Source organism: Thunnus maccoyii, chromosome 9 (assembly GCF_910596095.1).
Source record: "Thunnus maccoyii chromosome 9, fThuMac1.1, whole genome shotgun sequence".
Classification (NCBI taxonomy): Eukaryota; Metazoa; Chordata; class Actinopteri; order Scombriformes; family Scombridae; genus Thunnus; species Thunnus maccoyii.
The window spans coordinates 13,222,688-13,241,701 of record NC_056541.1 but is presented as its reverse complement, the minus strand read 5'-3'; the positions used below and the strand labels follow the sequence as shown (position 1 = coordinate 13,241,701).

Sequence of the window (19,014 nt, the reverse complement as noted above, 5' to 3'; positions counted from 1 at the left end):
TTCAGATTTTATTAGAATGGCATGGACACTAGTTCATTCCCCAAGTTACAAAATCCATTTGTTTAAACTCTACATGACATTTTGACATTTAATTTCCTTTTACTGCCTCTCTCTCTCTCAGATTACAAATTAATTTTAAAGATCAGTGACTGTTGACACATTTATAACATCTCATTGTCTATAACCATCTCACAGGGCAATCAAACATGAAGTTACACACTGAAAGGTATAGAAAAATGACTGAGAAATCTTGTTTGAGTACATTTTTTAATTAACAAAGGCATTACAGTAAACATCAGTTTTTCAAACCCCGTATCCTTAATGAAGATGTGAAGAAATTTGATTTATCACACCGACCTCAAGTTGTGAGCATAAAACTGAAATTAAAGGAGCTTAAAGGGGAAAGAAACTGCTGGTTTCAAATTTTGACGTTTAGCGTTATGGCATTACCAACCCTCTAACAGCCAGCATAGCTGTCAGCAAAACACTAACAATGTGTGTGTGTGTGTGTGTGTGTGTGTGTGTGTGTGTGTGTGTGGTTGTACAAAGAGCACCAGGCATCAAGTCAGGGAATCCAACTGGCCTTGCACGATTTCAAGCTGGAAGAAAGAGGAGAAAAGGTTGAGTGTTTGGGAAAAAAAAAAAAAAAAGATGCACACAAAAGAAACACGCACACACACGGACACACAGAGAGGAAGAGAAAGTCAAAAAGAGAGAGTGAAAGAAAAAGAGGCAACTATTTGTATCAAAGAATGAAAAAGATGGGCAGGCAGATGGATTTTGTCAGGCTGTGTTTGACAGTCAACATGAAATGCAACACGGGAAGATACATATGCAAAGTGACATACAAGTGGATAAATACTGGCACACACACACACACACACACACACACACACACACACATATATAGAAGAAACAGACCTTGTTGTAGAACTCAAGCAGCTCCTGGTGGTTAAACTCAACAAAGACATTTTCCTGAACCTAGAGAGAGAGAGAGAGAGGATTAAAAAGGGGTTAGAGATAAAATATAAGTGAAGGAAACAAGAAATCTAACAAATAAGAAAAATAAGTTCAGAGAAATAAAAGAACAACAGGGCAGAGGGGAAAAAAAGCAGCGATAAGAGCACATGCGTTAGAGTCATGACCACCGCTTCTTCAGCATTGCGTCTTGTGCTTTCTATAAAAACCTTCATTAATTATTGCTGCTCTCTGCCCAGTATGTACTATCTTCTAAGTCTTACCCATCAGAGGGTTTAAAAATACACTGAAGTCACTGTCCACCAGCCAACAGTGGGCAAACCCATCAGTCTCCATTCTGTTTTCTTTTTTAAAAAAGTTGGCTGCATCATTTGTAGCCCCTTTGAAGCTAAATATGTACTAAAACTCAACATACTGTAGGGGTGAACAAGATATTGTTTCAGCACTGACATCAAAACATACATCCATGTGCAAAAGCATGAGGTATAATGGTACACCACATTAGATAAATCATTTTACTGTTTGATAAATAATGGAAAAACTGACTGATCTTACTTGTCTTGTCCATCTGATACAGCGGCTGAAGCCTTATATTTAATGGACAGACATGAGAGGGGCATCAGTCCTTTCATCTAACTCTCCACCAGGAAGGGAAATATGAGTATTTACCAAAATGTCAAACTACTCCTTAAAGCACACAAAGAAAAAGACAAGCTACTGTAGCAAGCATCTTGTTTGGATTATTTTTTGTCTGACTGTAAAAAGTTGAAAATAACAAAGAAAACCATCAAAAATGAGGTTAGTACATATATCGATACAGAGAAAATATTACTTCTTACTACTTTTCTTCTTTTCCTTCCTTCAAATTGGAGCTACAGAGGGTAAAAGCTCTCTATACTGTATCTGCTGAAATTATGTAACTTCTACAATTTAATAAAACACATTTCTTTTTTTTTTCAGACTCAGAGAAGAGAGAGAACAGTTTCTATTATAAAGTCAGGAAGTGAATCAATATTAATATGATGATAGAACAAATGTAAGTTCAGAAACTTTTTTTTTTTTTTTGCAGTATAATGAATAAGGAAGCTTGTGAGGCTGGGTTATGTAATTAACACTGCTCTAATATTTTTTATAAGTTTATAGGCCTGCAATTTAAGATTATTTTTATTGTTGATTAACCTACTGATCATTTTCTCAAGTAATTGATTAATCGTTTCGTCTATAAAATGTCAGAAAATGGTGAAAAATGCCGGTTATTTCTTCAATCGGCTCATCGTTGCAGCTCTATAAGTTTGTTACACTATTATACTTATTTCTTTAACATTTATAAGCTCCATGACAAATGCTTTGATATCTTTTGAATAACAATTTATTATAAAATACTATGTACTGTATTATTACATGCTTCATACATCATGACATGCTTCTTCTTGGATTCACCTGGAAGGCTTTTGCTTCCTCTATCCTCTATCTCTCTCTGTTCTTTTAAGACAGCAGGATTGACAAACTATCGAGGGAAGTAGAAAAACCAAGAAACCAAGGGCAACCATCACTAGACTGCTATCATCATCATCACGCCATCAAAAATGAAGGCTGAACAATAATCCATCCCCATGAGCGGGTGTAATGGCGGAACACTTTATCAACACCCATCATTGAGAAAATAGCTGTAATATGTGAAATGCTTTTCTCGGTAGCGCTGAATGAAAAGGGCGGTCTTGTAGCCAACCAAAGTGCACTCGGTGCCGTCACACTGAATGTTGATAACAGCATCGAACTCTTGGCACAAAGTAGGAGGGCAGCAAGAAAGGAAGAAAGTAAGAAAGAAAGAAAGATTTAAAAAAAAAAAAAAAAAAAAAATCTGTAGTGAAAGTCACTGTGAGTTGTCTGATTGCACACTCCATGTAAGAGCACTCCTCCCTGCAGTTTGGTGTTCAGAGACTAAATGGGGCTCCGGGGCTTGAAGCTAACTGGCTGGCTGGTTGGCTGGTTAGGTGGGTGGAGGGAGGCCATGTGTCACAGCAAATTAATGACAGAGATATTAATTAGAAGCAACGTTAAAAGTCGATAAAGGAGAGCACAGAGGGAAAATGTTATCTCCTATCAAAGCCCCCACTAGCAGCTCCGCAGCACATGGAGAATGTAGGACAGCCTTGAATTTAGCTACGGCAGAGGGAGCCCTGCAAGGACAGCCTCTACACGACAGGTAATGAAACAACTTATTAAAGCGTTGTTACAGAGTAATCAACCGTGAAGACAAGATGCAAATCAAAATAGTCGTACAAGGTGATAAATCATTTCTAAGAGGTTGCTGTAAGGAAATGATTTGACTTGAAATAAAAATTGCATGCATTGGCATGCAGTTAAATTATTTCACCCTGTGCTTCCATCAGCCGTGTTCTGAGTTTTTTATTGATCTCCACTGTGGCAAACTCTAATATAATGAGGAGAAACCAGAGCTGCATAATCAGTTATTTGAGTTAATGGTCTTTGGTGTACTTGGGTCACAGTACAGCACCAGCCTAGTTGGAAAACAAGAAATAAACACCAGTCAGCCAACCAGAGCTGTCTCTATTACTGTCTGACAGAGGTGAGACAGGGGGCAACTGGAAATGCAGTGTGTGTGTGTGTGTGTGTGTTTGTGTGTGTGTGTGATGTCAATCAAAACTACACTACAATAAAGTGAACAAACCAGATAGTAACACTTCCTGTCTGTTACACAGGGGTTGAAGATGAAAGTGTGTGTGTTTGTGCTTACGTGAATGTGAGATTGACAGTGCGTTCTGACAAGAATTTCCAGGCTTTGCTGGGTGTGTGTGTGTGTGTGTGAGAGAGAGAGAGAGAGAAAGAAACAGTGTTTTGTCTTGTGTGTGTGTGTGTGTGTGTGTGTGTGTGTGTTTGGCCCATCCCATTGTTCCTAAGGGTTGAGATTTTGCCAGGCAGTAACCCAACAAGGCTCTGACAGATCTAGGCTAACACTAATGGGGATAGGATGCATCATCCTCATCATCACAGCCCTATACTTACCAGTTACACGCACACACACATATATGTACCACTTATCTGTCTCAGTGCCAAACTTCTGTTGTGTCAGGATATAGAAAACAGGCTTAACCCATGAAAATAATCATGAATTCACTTACATCTGGTGTTCCATATGCACTACTTGTTAGCATACATTATTACTTTATAGGCTACACACTAAGGGAGTTCCAACACACGAGAGAGCATAAACTAACAAGAGAAAAATAAACAGAAAAAAGAAATTAAAAATTTCTCCAATCTTCAATAACTGCTGAAATGTGGGACTACATATTCTGTTGCATAACAGCTTTCGAAAAAGTTGCTTGTATAGTTCCCTTGATGAGCCAGCAAAGTCAGGGAGGGATAACTGTGAAGGAAGCTCAATAGGGATTACAGTAAAACTCAACTTGATGATACCATAATGTTAAGGAAATTCCTGTTTATTGCAAGCTGGTACATATGAAAAAGTGAAGGTCCTGCTATGTTTGAGGAGAAAACGTTTGCATTTTCACAACATTAGATATTCTTTTTGAATGGAGAGAGTACAGGTGTAACACCTGCTCCTCCAGAGTGTTGTTTGTAGCCTTAATATTGCAAAGCTAGTGAGTTTCTTCAGTTCTGTTTAAAGTGTTTCTTTTAAAACAGCCCCGAAAGTGTTTAGGAAGCCCAGTTTAACCGTTTTTTTCTGTTATGGAGGAAATAAATTCCTGACGAATGAAAACAAGTCAAAAGCATCTCCAGACGTCTTTATTGTGGAAACGGACCGATCTGTCAGAGACTGTCATGATGAGGAGCTCAAAAAGACTGAAAAATGCTAACAGCCAGAGAAAATCATTCTGACCGCTTCCAAGAGCCGAACAAAAGAGTCAGTCACTATGTGACTGAGCGAGTAAGTGACTGAGCTATACAAATATTGGATTTACATGATGCTTTAATGTAATGTTTGGTGTTGGAAAGTGTGGGGAGGAAGGGGGGATCTTTTATTTGGCCAACATGGTTTTCATAACTTTTGGCCACCATTCCTATTGGTAAAAATATTGAACCAAGTTCATTGCTAAGATCTGGGAATGCAGCAACATTGTTAAAAAGAAGTCTGACAGCATTAACTCTTATAATCCGTCTAAACTCTTGGCTTTTTAAACAAGTCTCATTGTGTTAGAGCTTGTGATTTTTGCCCCGTGGTATGTAGTTGTAGTGTTGTGAAATAATGGTCAAAACTATGAAAACAATACCCAAGTTGCAACATAATTAACCAGAATTTTCCTTTAAATAAATAGGTGCAGACCTGAACAAGTCTCCACTGCCTAAAGCTCGGAGATGTCATCTATATGAACAGCCTGCAACTGCTGCCTTGATTGTAAGAGGAGACCAATTTTATGATTTTAAACTTCGAGAGGTTTTTGAGTTCTTGGGTGAACCAAATGTACCCCGATTGATAAAAAAAGACACATTCCACAAGCGGTGCTTTTATCCCATCAAGTGGTTACTGGTGTCAGTAAAGTCAGTTTATATAAGACCACAGTGTACAGCACCGAGTAGCGGTATTCTCATACCACAAGGAGCCCATGTGAATGGGGCAGCGTGGACGCAAAGAGGCACTTTTCATCAATTATTTGCCTCAGTGCAATAAAGGACAGCTTGGATTTGAAACACTTCTCAAAGCAGTGATTTTTTTTTTTTTTTTTTCACTGAGTGCTTCACAGAAACTGAATTTCTTACTGCTCACTGATAAAAGCAAAGAAAGGCAGGAAATGGAGAGGGAGTACAAGATGACAAGGAAGAGACATTGACAAAAACAAAGAGGGGAGGAGAGAAATAGATATGACAGAAATGAGCGGCAAACGGAAAGCCGGAGAGGAGAGAAAAAGTGAAATGAAGAGACACAATGACAGAGAGAATGAGAGCTTAAGTAAGAAAAACATGTGATAACCCGAGAGAACTTTCATAGTAACAAACAACCAAAAGAATCACAAACAACTATAAAGAACTCACTGACAGAAAGAATATGTCTTGTATCCAGAAATTTAACTTCCAACCTAATATAACAACAAAGCTGTCTATAAATTCACGTAGAGAAAGAGAGAGAGAGATGACAACGCTGTCGGTCTCTGGGTGAAATTGTCTGCTGGGTGAAGCAATCGTAAAATATGCATGACATAGTCCACACTTGACAGATATGAAGTGCAGCACATCTGGCTCAACTGTCTACAACAAGTGTCCGTCAATCTTTTGCAGTAAATTGTCGTTAAATGACACGTGTACTTTGGAGAATGTGAAAGTTTGTGTGTTTCTTTAGAAAGATAGTGTTTTGGCATAAGAAACTTTGCACAAGAGGCCAAAATACTGGATAACAATTAGCACTTTTTCTAAAATTGTACAAAATGTGCAGTTCATCTCTATTTTACTAAAATGTATAAATATAAACTGGTTTGAGTGTGAAACCTCAGAATAAAAACCAAAGCGATATTCTGCTTCTCTGCCTCTTCCATACTGTACGACACCAGCACTGAATAAAATCAGCATCAAAAGGAAAGGTCACTGTAATTTCGCCAGCTGAAGTGCTTTGAAGAGAGAGGATACGGTACATTATGGGTCCTCTGTGACTTTGCTGCATTATGTGTCTTCCTGAGACTATGAGCTCTTTGACAGTTTGTCCAGTCGGAGCTCTCTGCAGCTGCCTGGTCTTTGACTTCTGCCTGACGGAGAGAAATCTTGACAGTGAAAGACAAAGAGATAGAAAGCACAGGAGGCTGAGCTGTCGGATTTTGGCAACCCTTTATCCCTCTCACTCTCAACACACATACACACACACACACATAAATATCACCATTCCCCTTCCTGACTGCCTTATTGTACATCACAAACACACGCACACATAAGCACACACTCTTCTTTGTCTCTTTGGCTTCATTGCACATCTTGAACATTATTTATCATAAATGCAAAAAGAATTCCACAATCTCTACTGCTACACTATTAAGTTGCAGGTTAACACATCTTTACAAAAGCCTGATGAATGAGTGACTGCTGGTCTATCTGTATATCTGCTCTATCAACTTGTCTGCATGCTTGGCTGCTTCTCTGCCTGTCTGTCTGTCTGTTGGTCAGCTTATAGCAGCTACAGTATGTGTGTCGTCACTGTATGTCAGTTAGCGTACAATACACGCATGTCCGTCAACCTGTCTGCCTGTCCTTCTCACTGTTTTTTTTTTTTTTGTGCCAGCCTGCATTCACAAGCTTCCCTGGCTGTCTGAGCTGCATTCTGCCATCTTGCTGAGGGATGATCAGTGGGGAGTTTTTTTGTTGAGGGGGTGAAGAGGGTTGTCTGTCACTGGGCATGGACGGATGTGACAGCACAAAAAAATAACATGGAATGAAGACATTGGGTAATATTAATAGGTACAAATAGACATCTCATCATCACAAACATTTTTTTAATAAGAAAATAAAGTGAGATTACTTCTTCTTCTTTTTTTTTTAACTTGCTTTGTTTTTTTGTATGCATATTGAGCTAAGAACCACATATCTGTATCTCTCACGCCAATAACATTGAAATTGCTTGATGTTTCATAACTTATTGAAACATTAAGCAAATTTGGGTGCACTTAACTTTTATATAAGAGCGTGTTTGGTGTGCCTGCAGATGCGTTAGTGTGTGCGTGCACGTTTGTTCAGCTGCATAGCTAAAAACAGATATTCTGACAAAGGCAGCTGTGCTGTCAAAACAAAGGCTTTTAATGTCTCAATAGAGAAAGAGCTTCAGTGCTACAGGTGTGCTGCTTCCTCTTTTATGCTGTGAGTGTTTCTGTCCATCTGTCTGTGGCTCATCAACACTGGTGAGGTTTGTCTCCTTTGAAGCCACCTGATTCACTGTAGGAGGAGGAGGAGCGTGGGAATTGGAGTCAGGTCAAAGGTGTCATACGAAGAGAGTAATGGATATCAAATTGGCCTGTGAGCACTAAATTGAGTTTAATTAAAAGTCTTTTACTCATTATGGCACAAAAATGCCATATATCATAAATCTAATATGTTCTCTAATTACATTTTTCAAACAAGCGAATGGCATAACAAGGCAATTACAGTACGGTGTATTGACCCCCAAAATGTTCAAAATGACATGATCCATTAGACTCAGCATTTCTCAAACTCAGGAATGATGCTGTGTATTCCCTTAGCTAGTTAGCGGGACAGGCTATTGTGTGTGTGTGTGTGTGTGTGTGTGTGTGTGTGTATAGTACAGACTATTAGCATGTCGACTGGATTTAGTGTAAACTGTGATTCATTTACATGTAAGTGGTCTGTGGTGGGTGTAATAAGACTTCAATAAGACTTACTGTCTCTAACACTAAACCTTTACATTGCTTTTTAAACTTTATTTGGATCTCGTGTTTTCTTGTTTCATGAATTACTGTGAAGGTTTCTCTAACAATACATACATACGTTCACATCTGGTGAAGACAAATCCAGCCTCTAAAAGGTGTAGCATTACTCTGTTAAATATTGTCACTTTGAAGTTTCATTCTAACACAATTTTTTCAAAATCCTAATTATGATTGGTGTGAAGATTATGTGTATTCATTTACATAAGAGTCTATCATTCTTGTGTTTTTATTTCATTGTTAATTGAGAGGAAGAATATTAAAAACTCAATTTGCATTTTCAGTGTACTCACAGAAGTGTTGTAATTTACTTATTTGGTTTAACCACTTTCCCTTAACCTTTCTCAATTCCATTTATTCAGTTTCTGATTTCCCACAATTCCCAGAATGTTTTGCAACATCCCCAAGCACCAGGATTGAAATCCTGCCCTTTACTGCACAATCAAGATTTTGGAAACTGCATTGCTTTGTCATCTATGGAAGCTGCTGGAAGTAAAGAAATTGCCTTGCCAGTGGTGGATTTCCCCCATATGATTAGCAAAATGATGAGTGTGAAGTCTTTGACTTGAGTTGATTGTAGCTGTTGATTGCAGGAGATATTTCAACACAATGTCCCATCAACTACAGTGTGTTTGGTCACATATTGATTTATATGAGTATGAATAAATATACCACAAAAAATGCACCCTGATGTTCAATGAACAGATTTTTCTTTTGATAAAAGTCCACAATATTCAACTCATCTTATGTGCCAGAATTATTTTTAAAAAAAAGCAGCCAGTAGCTTTGCACAAAACTGTAACACGCCAGTCAACAACAACAAAAAGAAATCAATACTTTGTAGTTGTTTTGTAGTATGTTGAATCTTCCCATGACCTTTTGAAAAACAGCCTGTAGGAGCCACATATGCATTGTGCATTGATGCTGAAAGGGTGGCGTAATGAACTTGGTATCCACATCCACAACGGTGCCCTGTAGCCATCACACAGTGACGGACATGGAACCTCAAAACGTCAGCCATTCACTAAAAGCCTGTCGACTACAACAAAACAGAGCTGTCAAACCCAAACACTAGAAACTGTCAATCAGCCCCGGTATTTATAACAGAAATGAGAACAAGTAGATATGTGCACACACATGCACGCCCACACGAACACACACAGACACAATTCTAGTCTCCGAAATAAATTTTAAAAGAAGAAGAGAAGACTTTTCCAAACCTCTGTGAGAAGAAATGACATGATGGAAAACTCTTCCTGTACCGTAAGGGGCCTCCCAACGACATGCATAGGAGCCAACATGTCACTCAGTCTTTCTAATATCCTGATTAGTCAAAACACCTGGAACTTTATTGTCCTAGAACATCACATCACTCTGAATATTTCATCCCTCTCAACTATTTCTTCCTTTTTTTTTCGACGGCCCTTTTGATACTGCTCTCGTTCTATCTAAACTCTAAAAACCTTGGGGAGTAAATAATAGCATAGAAGAGTGGAGTGCATGCTGCTACGCCAGGGGAGACAGTGGGGATTTTGACAACAATCAAAAGAAAAACAAGGCAGGCAAAACAATAAACAAACTGGGGCTTTTGTATTGTTCTGTGTGGAGAGAGGCGATAGGACGAGGCAGCGGGTTCCAGGCCTGACAGGATGAATTCCTGAAAACACACCAGGACATACACACACCTCTAACTACCCCACACACAGACATACGACAGGCTCCACACATTCTGTACACTCATGGGCATGTATATACACAAGCACGCAAGCGTACATACAGAGACTCACACTAACGTGATGGTAAGCAACACACACTCGGTCACCAAAATACAAGTATGCCCACACACACACACACACACAATGCTGCCTGTCTGTGACCTCCCTCCTGTCACACACTTCATGCTGTTTCACAATCACTGCCCTCAGGCTGCGCAAGTGAGAGGGGATGTCTTTCTCTGTCTCCTTCCTGTTGAGGTGATTCTACCTCCCTGTCCCTCCCTCATCTTCCTCTCCGTCTCTCGCTGGCAAGATGCATCACGCTTTCTTGATGTATTCCTTTTCTTTATCTCTCTCTGTAACTTCGCCTCAGCTACTGTCTCCTCTTGCATTAAGCGACGCCTTGTTTTAAACAGCCCATCAGTGAGCTGTCCATCCGTAGCCCAGCTGTGGACCGACATTTATTAAGAGTCGGCTCTGCCCGCAGTCTCCGTGCCTCTCTCTGTATCCCTGCATGAATACAGAGAACCAATTAGAGGAGGAACAGGGCATATGTCTACATGCTTGGAGAGGCTAGGCCACAAACACAAACAAACACCAAAACAGAGACAGAAGGCGGAAGGATGGAGGGCGGAGGATGGAGGAAGGAGAAAGATAGGAGATGAGTTTGAAAACATCACTCAGCTACTGAAAAAGAAAGCTCCTTTGAGCTTGAACACAATATTAACATGAAATTTTCAGTGAAATGGGAACAATTCCTACTGTGCTAAATGGGCGCTGTAACAAAGGCAGAAGACAATAAGTGTGTTGTGAATAAAATAGACATAACAAACTTGCAAAATAAACACTCAGCACCTTATTCAAGTCATTAAACACTCTGGGATACAGTGCACAGTCAAATTATGTAGCAAACTCTCATTCAACAATGATGTGTCTTGACATTTATGAGCAGCAGGAGGTAGCTACCAGGGCTAAACAAATAACATCCCCCTGTGTTTGGCTGAATAGAACAACAGCTATTTTGCCTATTGGTTTTGTCTCACATGGATGAGGTCACCTGTGTCCTGTCTGTTCAGTTGGAGCGTGCATGCTTATTAGTTATTTGTTTGTATGTGTGTGCCGTCAATCCACCCCCACCAATTAGAATCCACCACATCCTGTGTTGTGGTTAGAGACAATGGGAACATGACTAGGTTTCAGCCAGAGCGTACTGCTCCCGCATCCGCCTCTTGAATCTTGACATGTTGTGAAGTAGGACACGGCACAACGTGAACACGAGTGGCACTTATTGAAGACGCTGATCTACATCTGAGGGATCTGTTTATATATTAATCACAGAGAAGAGAAAGGATGACAGTGACAGGCAGAAAGACAGAAGAGAAGCCACTTTCAGACAGGAAATCTGGGACATTACTGGGTTCATTTATCTGTTAAAGTAGTACGTTTTGTTTGGCTTTCATACATAGGCCTCTGGTCTGGAAAAGTTCCATGTTTACTCAAGACTGTTACTAAGAAAACCACCATGTTTGCATGGTATGTAAGATCTGGCACACAAGACTAGATAATACATGAAGTTTATTGCAGGTAAAAGTTGAGAGATTGTTTACTACAATATGCCACTCAGCTGTCAAGTTATCTTGCTTTTGACAAGGATGGAAGTCTCCGTTATCAGCACTCGACAAATTTCCAGCAATTTTTACAAATGTCTTGCAAAAGTCTCCCTTGACAGCCATATTAAATCACGGTCACATGACGTTTCCGTTCTCTGCACTTGGCTCCGAAAAATGATGGTGGTGACATTTGTGATGCGGGTAATAAATAAATATTGATCAGAGAGATAACAAACTGTCAACAGTGTATGAGAGTGATGCTACAGTTCGTAGTCTGGTAGAGTGATAATTTACTTAAAATGGGGATTCAAGATTCAAGAAACTTTATTGTCTGTCACATAAGACAAAGGTAGAGAAACAGTAAAATATGTCACGAATGCTAACATCAATACTGTAAAAACACAATTCAGGTGTGAATATATCTGTATGTTCCTCGTGTGATTCATTTCAGGCAGAAATGGCTGAGCGGATGACATTTTAAAGGTGTTCCTCTTTGCAAGTGAAACCTTACAGCGACGGTCAGGCGGCGGTAGCTGGAAGAAGTTTTGGAAGGGATGAAACACACGAGAATAATAACTTCTCTATTTCCAAACACAGTGCAGCAGCATTTCTATTGGCCGAACTCTGACCTGCGAATCTGCCAGAGTCGGCCGGATATCACACTGAAACAGGAAACGGACACTTGAAACCAAAAGAAGCGAATATTCAGTGACTGGAAATGTCATGTGACCTTCAGGCTTCAAAAATGTCAAGGCGCAACATTGTGAAAGTGTTACTTACTGCTTATGTAATACATTAAAAAAAAATTATCTTGCAAATATAATGCTTTTTCTTTACACTACATATATATTATGTACAAACACAGAAATTAAAGTAAAATGTTATTAGTTCCTATGTTGCTAAAGCAGCGCTTACAAAAAATGACTCTGGGTTTGTGGTAATGACCAGACACTTTGCCCATAAAAGTATCTGATAAGGGATCTTTTAATAAAGTCCCTACACACCAATAGTCCACCCACACAGGTGTTTTCACTTCTCCTGTTAGTTTTGTTGAATAGGTCAAAGCAGTTGCACATGCCTGGGTCAAGACCTTTGAATCCGCCCACTCCACCAAGTTGAGTTGACCGAAATGGAGTATAATTGTAACGAGTTGACAGTTCTGCCTGATATCAGGCAAGTCATGTGCACAATCTCAATTGGATAGGTGCTGGATACAAAAATCTATTAGTGGTTTAATTTGTTAAATAAGCTTTGTTGCAACCATTGTTTAGTTCGTAGACTTCAGTGGCGTCAGGTATTTTCCAGTATAGCTCCAGCCAACTTCAACTTAACTAGAGGTCTAATCAGCCAGAGTGATTAAAAACACCTGCGTGGGTGGATGTGCAGGTCTTTTAACACTGATAAGAGCAACGCTTTCCACTCAGCACTTCACCAGGCTGAAGAAAAGGTACAACGGGCAAAAAGCTCAAACGTGTTAACAGTTCATGTACCAATTATTGACGGCACACGCGTAATGTGCTTGACTTTCAATAGGAATCAACACAGACTTAATCAAAAACATTATACAAAATACGCTGAAACAACACACACAAGAAATAAATAAATAAATAAATAGATACATTTAAAGAAGTAATTAATTAAGTATAATTAATAAAAAGACAAACAAAAATAATAAGTAAAATAAACAAAAACATTCAATGTAATATATGGAAACTAGGCCTCTATCATTGGAGATATTTTATACAGTAGGAGAGAAGCCACAGATGTAACTAATACCACTAATTATATCCATGCAAATGAGCCTAAATTTAATGCAGCCATCGTTAATATTATTCATTACACCTGTGCATTTCCTGCTATGACATGTCATAATGTCTGCATTTAAAATGAGCCATTTACAGATTATACTGCATGTATGAAAGGGGCTACCTAGAGAGGCAGACAGGCAGCAACAGTGGTGCTGAGTGTGAGAGAACAGAGTGGCCTCTGCTGGGGGTCATTTGTCAGGTCATTAGGTTTCCCAGTTAATGAAATAAAAGAATAATAAAGAATCTCTCTGTACTGTCCAACACAGAGACTGGTTGTTTCGGTGTGGATTGTCCTCTTTCACCCACCGCTTCCCACCCCGCGCACACACAAATACACCCACACACATATGAGCGTTTTCTTTCTCTCTGTGTCTATCTCTTGCTTGTACACACTCACACTCGCACACACACACACACACACACACACACAGCTGACTGTCACTAGGTGGGCATGGGTGGGATTTTCACACGCCTCGTTCCCCAGAGCCCATTCAGTACAGTACGCAGCATGGCAGCAGGACATACACACAAAGCCGGGGATTGTCTGCACCCAGTGGGCCACTCACTGAACTAGAATGACAGAAACACACAGAGGCACCGATGCAGACACATGCACAGGCTGCGTACAGGCGTGCCTCGACACGCACATACATACACAAGCATACACATGCACGCACACACACTAACACACTAACAGCATTCAGGGCCTTTTTTTCTGAGAAGCAGAGCTACAGAGCCAACCTTTTGTCTTCTTGAGGCCCATAAACTGAACAAATACATGGATGGACAAAGTCACTCTCTGATTAACTAACTCCTTAACTAACCAACTAACAGACTTACATTGATTTACGGTGATTTACTAACTCACAACTTCAATCTTGGGTAAGCTGAGGCACACATAGTGCTCTGGGGTAAACGCAGATACATCTTGTTCTAAGCTCAACTAAATCAGTTATTGGTCTACTATAAATATTACTTTAATCAACCCAAAATCAAGCTTTTGCTGAGTCAAATGCAGTTTGACACTTTGATGGCCCTCCTGCAGAGTCATGAAGGGATTTTTGTGGCATTTTGAGCCTTTAATTTATAAAACAGTAGCCGAGGCCTCTTGGAGACTCATCAGAAATAAACATTTGAATGCCACTACTGTTTCCCTAATAATATATTCTGTCTTGCTTATTTTATTAGCATGGCAGTAATAAAAACTCTCTCTCTCTCTCTCAAACAGGAATGTAGACAATGGATAAATAGCCAGAGAGGCAAAGCAGTTAAAGTTCTTAATTAGTTATTTTACTGTAATTCAGTTTTTAGGAGTGTTATGGTACAGTTTGATTTGTGCAGAGTGTTGTCGGACCACGCTACTTCTTTTTTTTTTTTACCCTTTTTCTCCAAAGCACATTCACGGTCTCGTTCTTTCTCAGTCTGTCTCACTGTCTTCCTCTTTTTCACTCAGGTCCTCTGTCAACCAACACTAGTAGTTCAGTCTTGTAACACGTAGCTTTTGTCAGGTACCTTCTCTTCTATCCTCACTATGTGTGTTGGTGCACAGCTATGCAGCCAACTAAAACACACTTTCCAGTAAAGATTGATGACAACAGTTGCTCTTTGAAGGCTGGAAGAGTAAAAGTGTGAAAACAGTATTGGACAACAACCTAAATGGTAGTGATTACAAATCCAAAACAGATACCATACACATGAGTGAATATATTGTAAAAATGAATTTGTAGATACTGGATTCACAAAAGTATAGACTAGCTATATTAGTTATTAGTTGGTTACATTGTCTCTAACCCTAACCCTAGAAAGTATCACCAGTGAAAGATCAACATTTATTGCCCATAGTAAGTACAACGCGGTAATTACAGTAATCTAGTAAACATTCACATAATCCCTCCCTCCTTCACAAATTCACTCCTGCCTATATAATAGACACTCAATGCTTTACTCAATAGTGAGCAGCTAGCACTACTGTCAATGGCATATATACTATATTCTGCTAACAATCCCACAATGCCATGTGTTGCCTTTTATGGATGTGAAAACTGCTGTTATGCAACTGTACAGCTGACAGTGATGTCCCAAAATGATGACAGCTAGTAAGTGTCCGAAATCTCAATTTGCTGTTCACTATTGTGTGTCTATTATAAAGGGAGTCATGAATGAGTGAATGAGGGAATGATTGCGGACACAGCCACACACTCACAGTTCAGACACTCAAATAAAATGGTGGAGGGTAAATATAGAGCACTATATACTGTAGGGAGTGATTTCAGACACTGACATAGACACAGTAAAACTAAAAAGAGCAAAAAGCCCAACAGTAAAATAACATTTATTTAGTATGTTGTATTAGTGATATACACTCACAGGAACACCTGTGTGGACCCAAGGAACACTAGCTGTGCTTTAGGGCACAACTAATGGGGATCCTAACAAATAAACAAATAAACCTGTGCAATCTAATGCAATCCAATACAACAGCTCTGCCATGAATTCCACTTTTACAAAGCTTAACATTTTCAGAAAGGTGATAATTCTACATTATGTTTATTATTGAGGTCGTAGTTGGTGGTGGTCGTCTACTAAAGTGCATTACATTGAAAAATGTTCCTAATATTTTGTCCACCCTATCAAAATGCCACCTACTATGACTTTAACAGTAAGCATAAAGTAGAATTATCACCTTTCTGATAATGTCAGCAGTAAGTAGTAAGTGCTAAGTATTTTCAGGTGATTATACTCTAATTAAAACATACTTGATGAATATTATATTCCATTTCTGCCAAGTTGGTCCTGCTGGATGTCGCTAAATACTACACGCTGCACCTTTAAAGATGATGATTGAAATATCAGTCAACAAGGTTAAAAATTAGTTGATAAAACACTACTGAATAAAAGTTCCTTTGTTCCTTGTTTTAACACCAAAGCTACAATATAAGAAAGAGTACCAGCACTGCTCACCAGACCAGATCTCAGGACTGTTGAACTCCAGCTACCCCTTGAGTAAATACTGAACTTGGGAAGACCACCTTCAACTAGTACATTGCACTGTATAAATGAAATACAGATGATTTTTAAAACTTGGATGTCTCATTTCACTGACCAATTTTAAACTTTTAACCTGAAGTCTATTTAGTGATGTCTGTGATTGTTTCTGATGCTGAATGTGTTTTTGATTGTCTGGCTGTGTGTTGCATGTCTAGTCCTTTTGTTATGCCTGGCTAGGCTTGTGTTCATTCTCTCTGCTGTATGCAGGTCTCTTGCAAAACAGATGTTGATCTCAATGAGACTACCTGATTAAATAAAGGCTTTATTTATATATATTAGCAAAATTTTGATCAACTACAGGTTTTCCTTTGCCTGAGGAAGACCTTTAGTTGGTCAAAACGGCACTAATGAATTCCAGTGATATTATTGACATTTTAACTTAACACCAAAGTTACCATCTAACACAAATGATGTAGAAAAAGTTAATGGCATTATCACTTGTTCTAGATTTTTGTGTGAGCACTTAAATGAAAAGCAGAATATCCCTCAATTGAGCAATTCCTTAAATGAGTCAAAGCTGTAGCATGTGGGTGGAAGAGTTCAATGTGGATTTGAAACCAAGATAAATACAAGCTAAAAGAGCCATTTATCGGTTAGAGATGAGGCTACGGGTTTCCACTGGTCTCTATCTAACAGCATACTAAACAAACCACCAAAGTCAGAAAGAAAAACACAAGCCTTTGAATATGTTGTTATTCAGGGTGAGTGTCAAACTACAATTTGGGATAAATCTGGCTCACACCTTGCAGGGTGCGTGCATTCGAACACAGCATGGTAACATCTGTGCTCATCAGTGTTCTCCGTGAGCTAACAGACGATGACTGTGACTACTGCACCACCACCACATCCTCCATACTAGCCTCTCAATGCTTAGCAGGCCCAACCTTAATGAAAAACAATTCCGAGAAAGCATGGATCTCATAAACATGAACATGCACATGCACGCACACAACCAAATTTCATGAGGTTAAAGCCACTGGAGTGCTTTCTGTGACACTTCTGAACTTCTATGACAAATGTTCTATGGCCAATTCATCTCCTCCTCCTTTGTACCCTGGTCCCTCCAACTTCTCTCTAGCGAGGTAGAGCCACATTATTATTCAACCACATGGGAATCTCTCCCTCCCTTCCCGGGGGAAATATGACAGCTCTTCAACCCCTATATCCTCCTCTCTCCCCACTGTGGTCAGTGTTGAATAGAAACAGACTGGTTCTGATCAGCCCTCTAGTCGACACGGCTGCAATGCATCATCTGCCATATGCTGCGGTTGCTGGTTGCTCCATGGCCCTACAGTCTATAAGCCTAAACCAATATAGGAGGACGAGTAAGTGCTTCTCTTATACATTGTATGCACTGCCATTGCCTCATGTCAATAACTATTTCTAGTGCCTCAAGATTATCACAGAAATCATTCATTCAAGCTTTCATTTTACCTTAAGGGGGGACGTATCATGCATATGTCTATATTTATATTCTGGGGCTCTACTGGTATATCTCTGCATGATTTACAGTTCAAAAACTCTATTTATCTCATATTGGTCCTGGTATGAAGCCCCTCAATTCAGCCTCTGTCTGAAAGACAGGCTATTTTAGCTTATCTCTTTAAGGCCCCCTCTCAATGAGCCCACTCTGTGCTGTTGGCAGCTCGGAAGTCTATGTAAACAAATAGTAATAATAGGATTTCACTTCTTTTTCTCGTTCTTTACATGAAATGGAAACTTCTCAAATATATCTGTACATGTTTGAGCCTGAATCCCATCCAAAATATGACAACGTGAACAACCCATTGAACACTGTAGCAACAAAGGCTACCACCAGACAGCCGTGTAGGCATACTCAAACAATCTGATGTCATTATGAGGAGGAAGTAGAGGTAACATTGCAAATGAAGCTTTCAAAGCAGGTTAAAGCCTGAGCTTTTTACTTGCAGGGAGCATTTCTACATGTGTTCTGCTTTGACTGTGTTTAATATAGACATCTGACATCATAACAGTATAAAAATGACAGAAGATCACAAATTTATACAAAAAAAAAAACACACAGTCTGTTTTCAAAAAGCATAGTTTGTTAGTTTATTTTGGCATATTTTTATTTGGTCATTGGTCTCTACAAATAACTGTTCTTAGATCCAACTTTATGTATCAGCCAGGTTCTACAACAGATCCAAACAGCATCGCCCAAAGCTGAGCCAAAGGCAGCGAGACGAGACTGTCACACACCATGCCATGTACAAAACAGTTTGTAAATTTTTAATAAGTGAATGTGGGGCACTTTCTTCATCTTTTAGAGGACTCAGATACTTATTGATGTTTGACATCAAAAACGTCCCAAACCACTGTATATATATAATACATATATTCTGCGCTTTCCATTGCAGAACATTTGAATCCTGTGCCTGACACATACAATATACTTCAGCAAAATTCACCTTTTGAAGCACCGTGCATGATG

General features: G+C 39.3%; 1 protein-coding gene across 3 annotated transcripts in view; it reads right to left on the bottom strand.

Annotated features, from left to right (window-relative positions):
• Positions 1–248: 248 nt before the first annotated feature.
• The window catches only part of commd10 (COMM domain containing 10), a 57,879-nt gene continuing 39,113 nt past the window's right edge, over positions 249–19,014 (bottom strand). For 2 of the 3 annotated variants that reach the window (XM_042421706.1, XM_042421709.1), the window contains 2 exons: positions 922–981; positions 249–599 (listed from right to left, as the gene is read on the bottom strand). In XM_042421706.1, the coding sequence (XP_042277640.1) occupies positions 561–599; positions 922–981 (99 nt within the window). In that variant the 3' untranslated portion in view covers positions 249–560. Of the gene's footprint in view, positions 600–921; positions 982–8,377; positions 10,607–19,014 lie in introns of those variants that run through there. The other variant, XM_042421708.1, reaches the window with a different exon arrangement.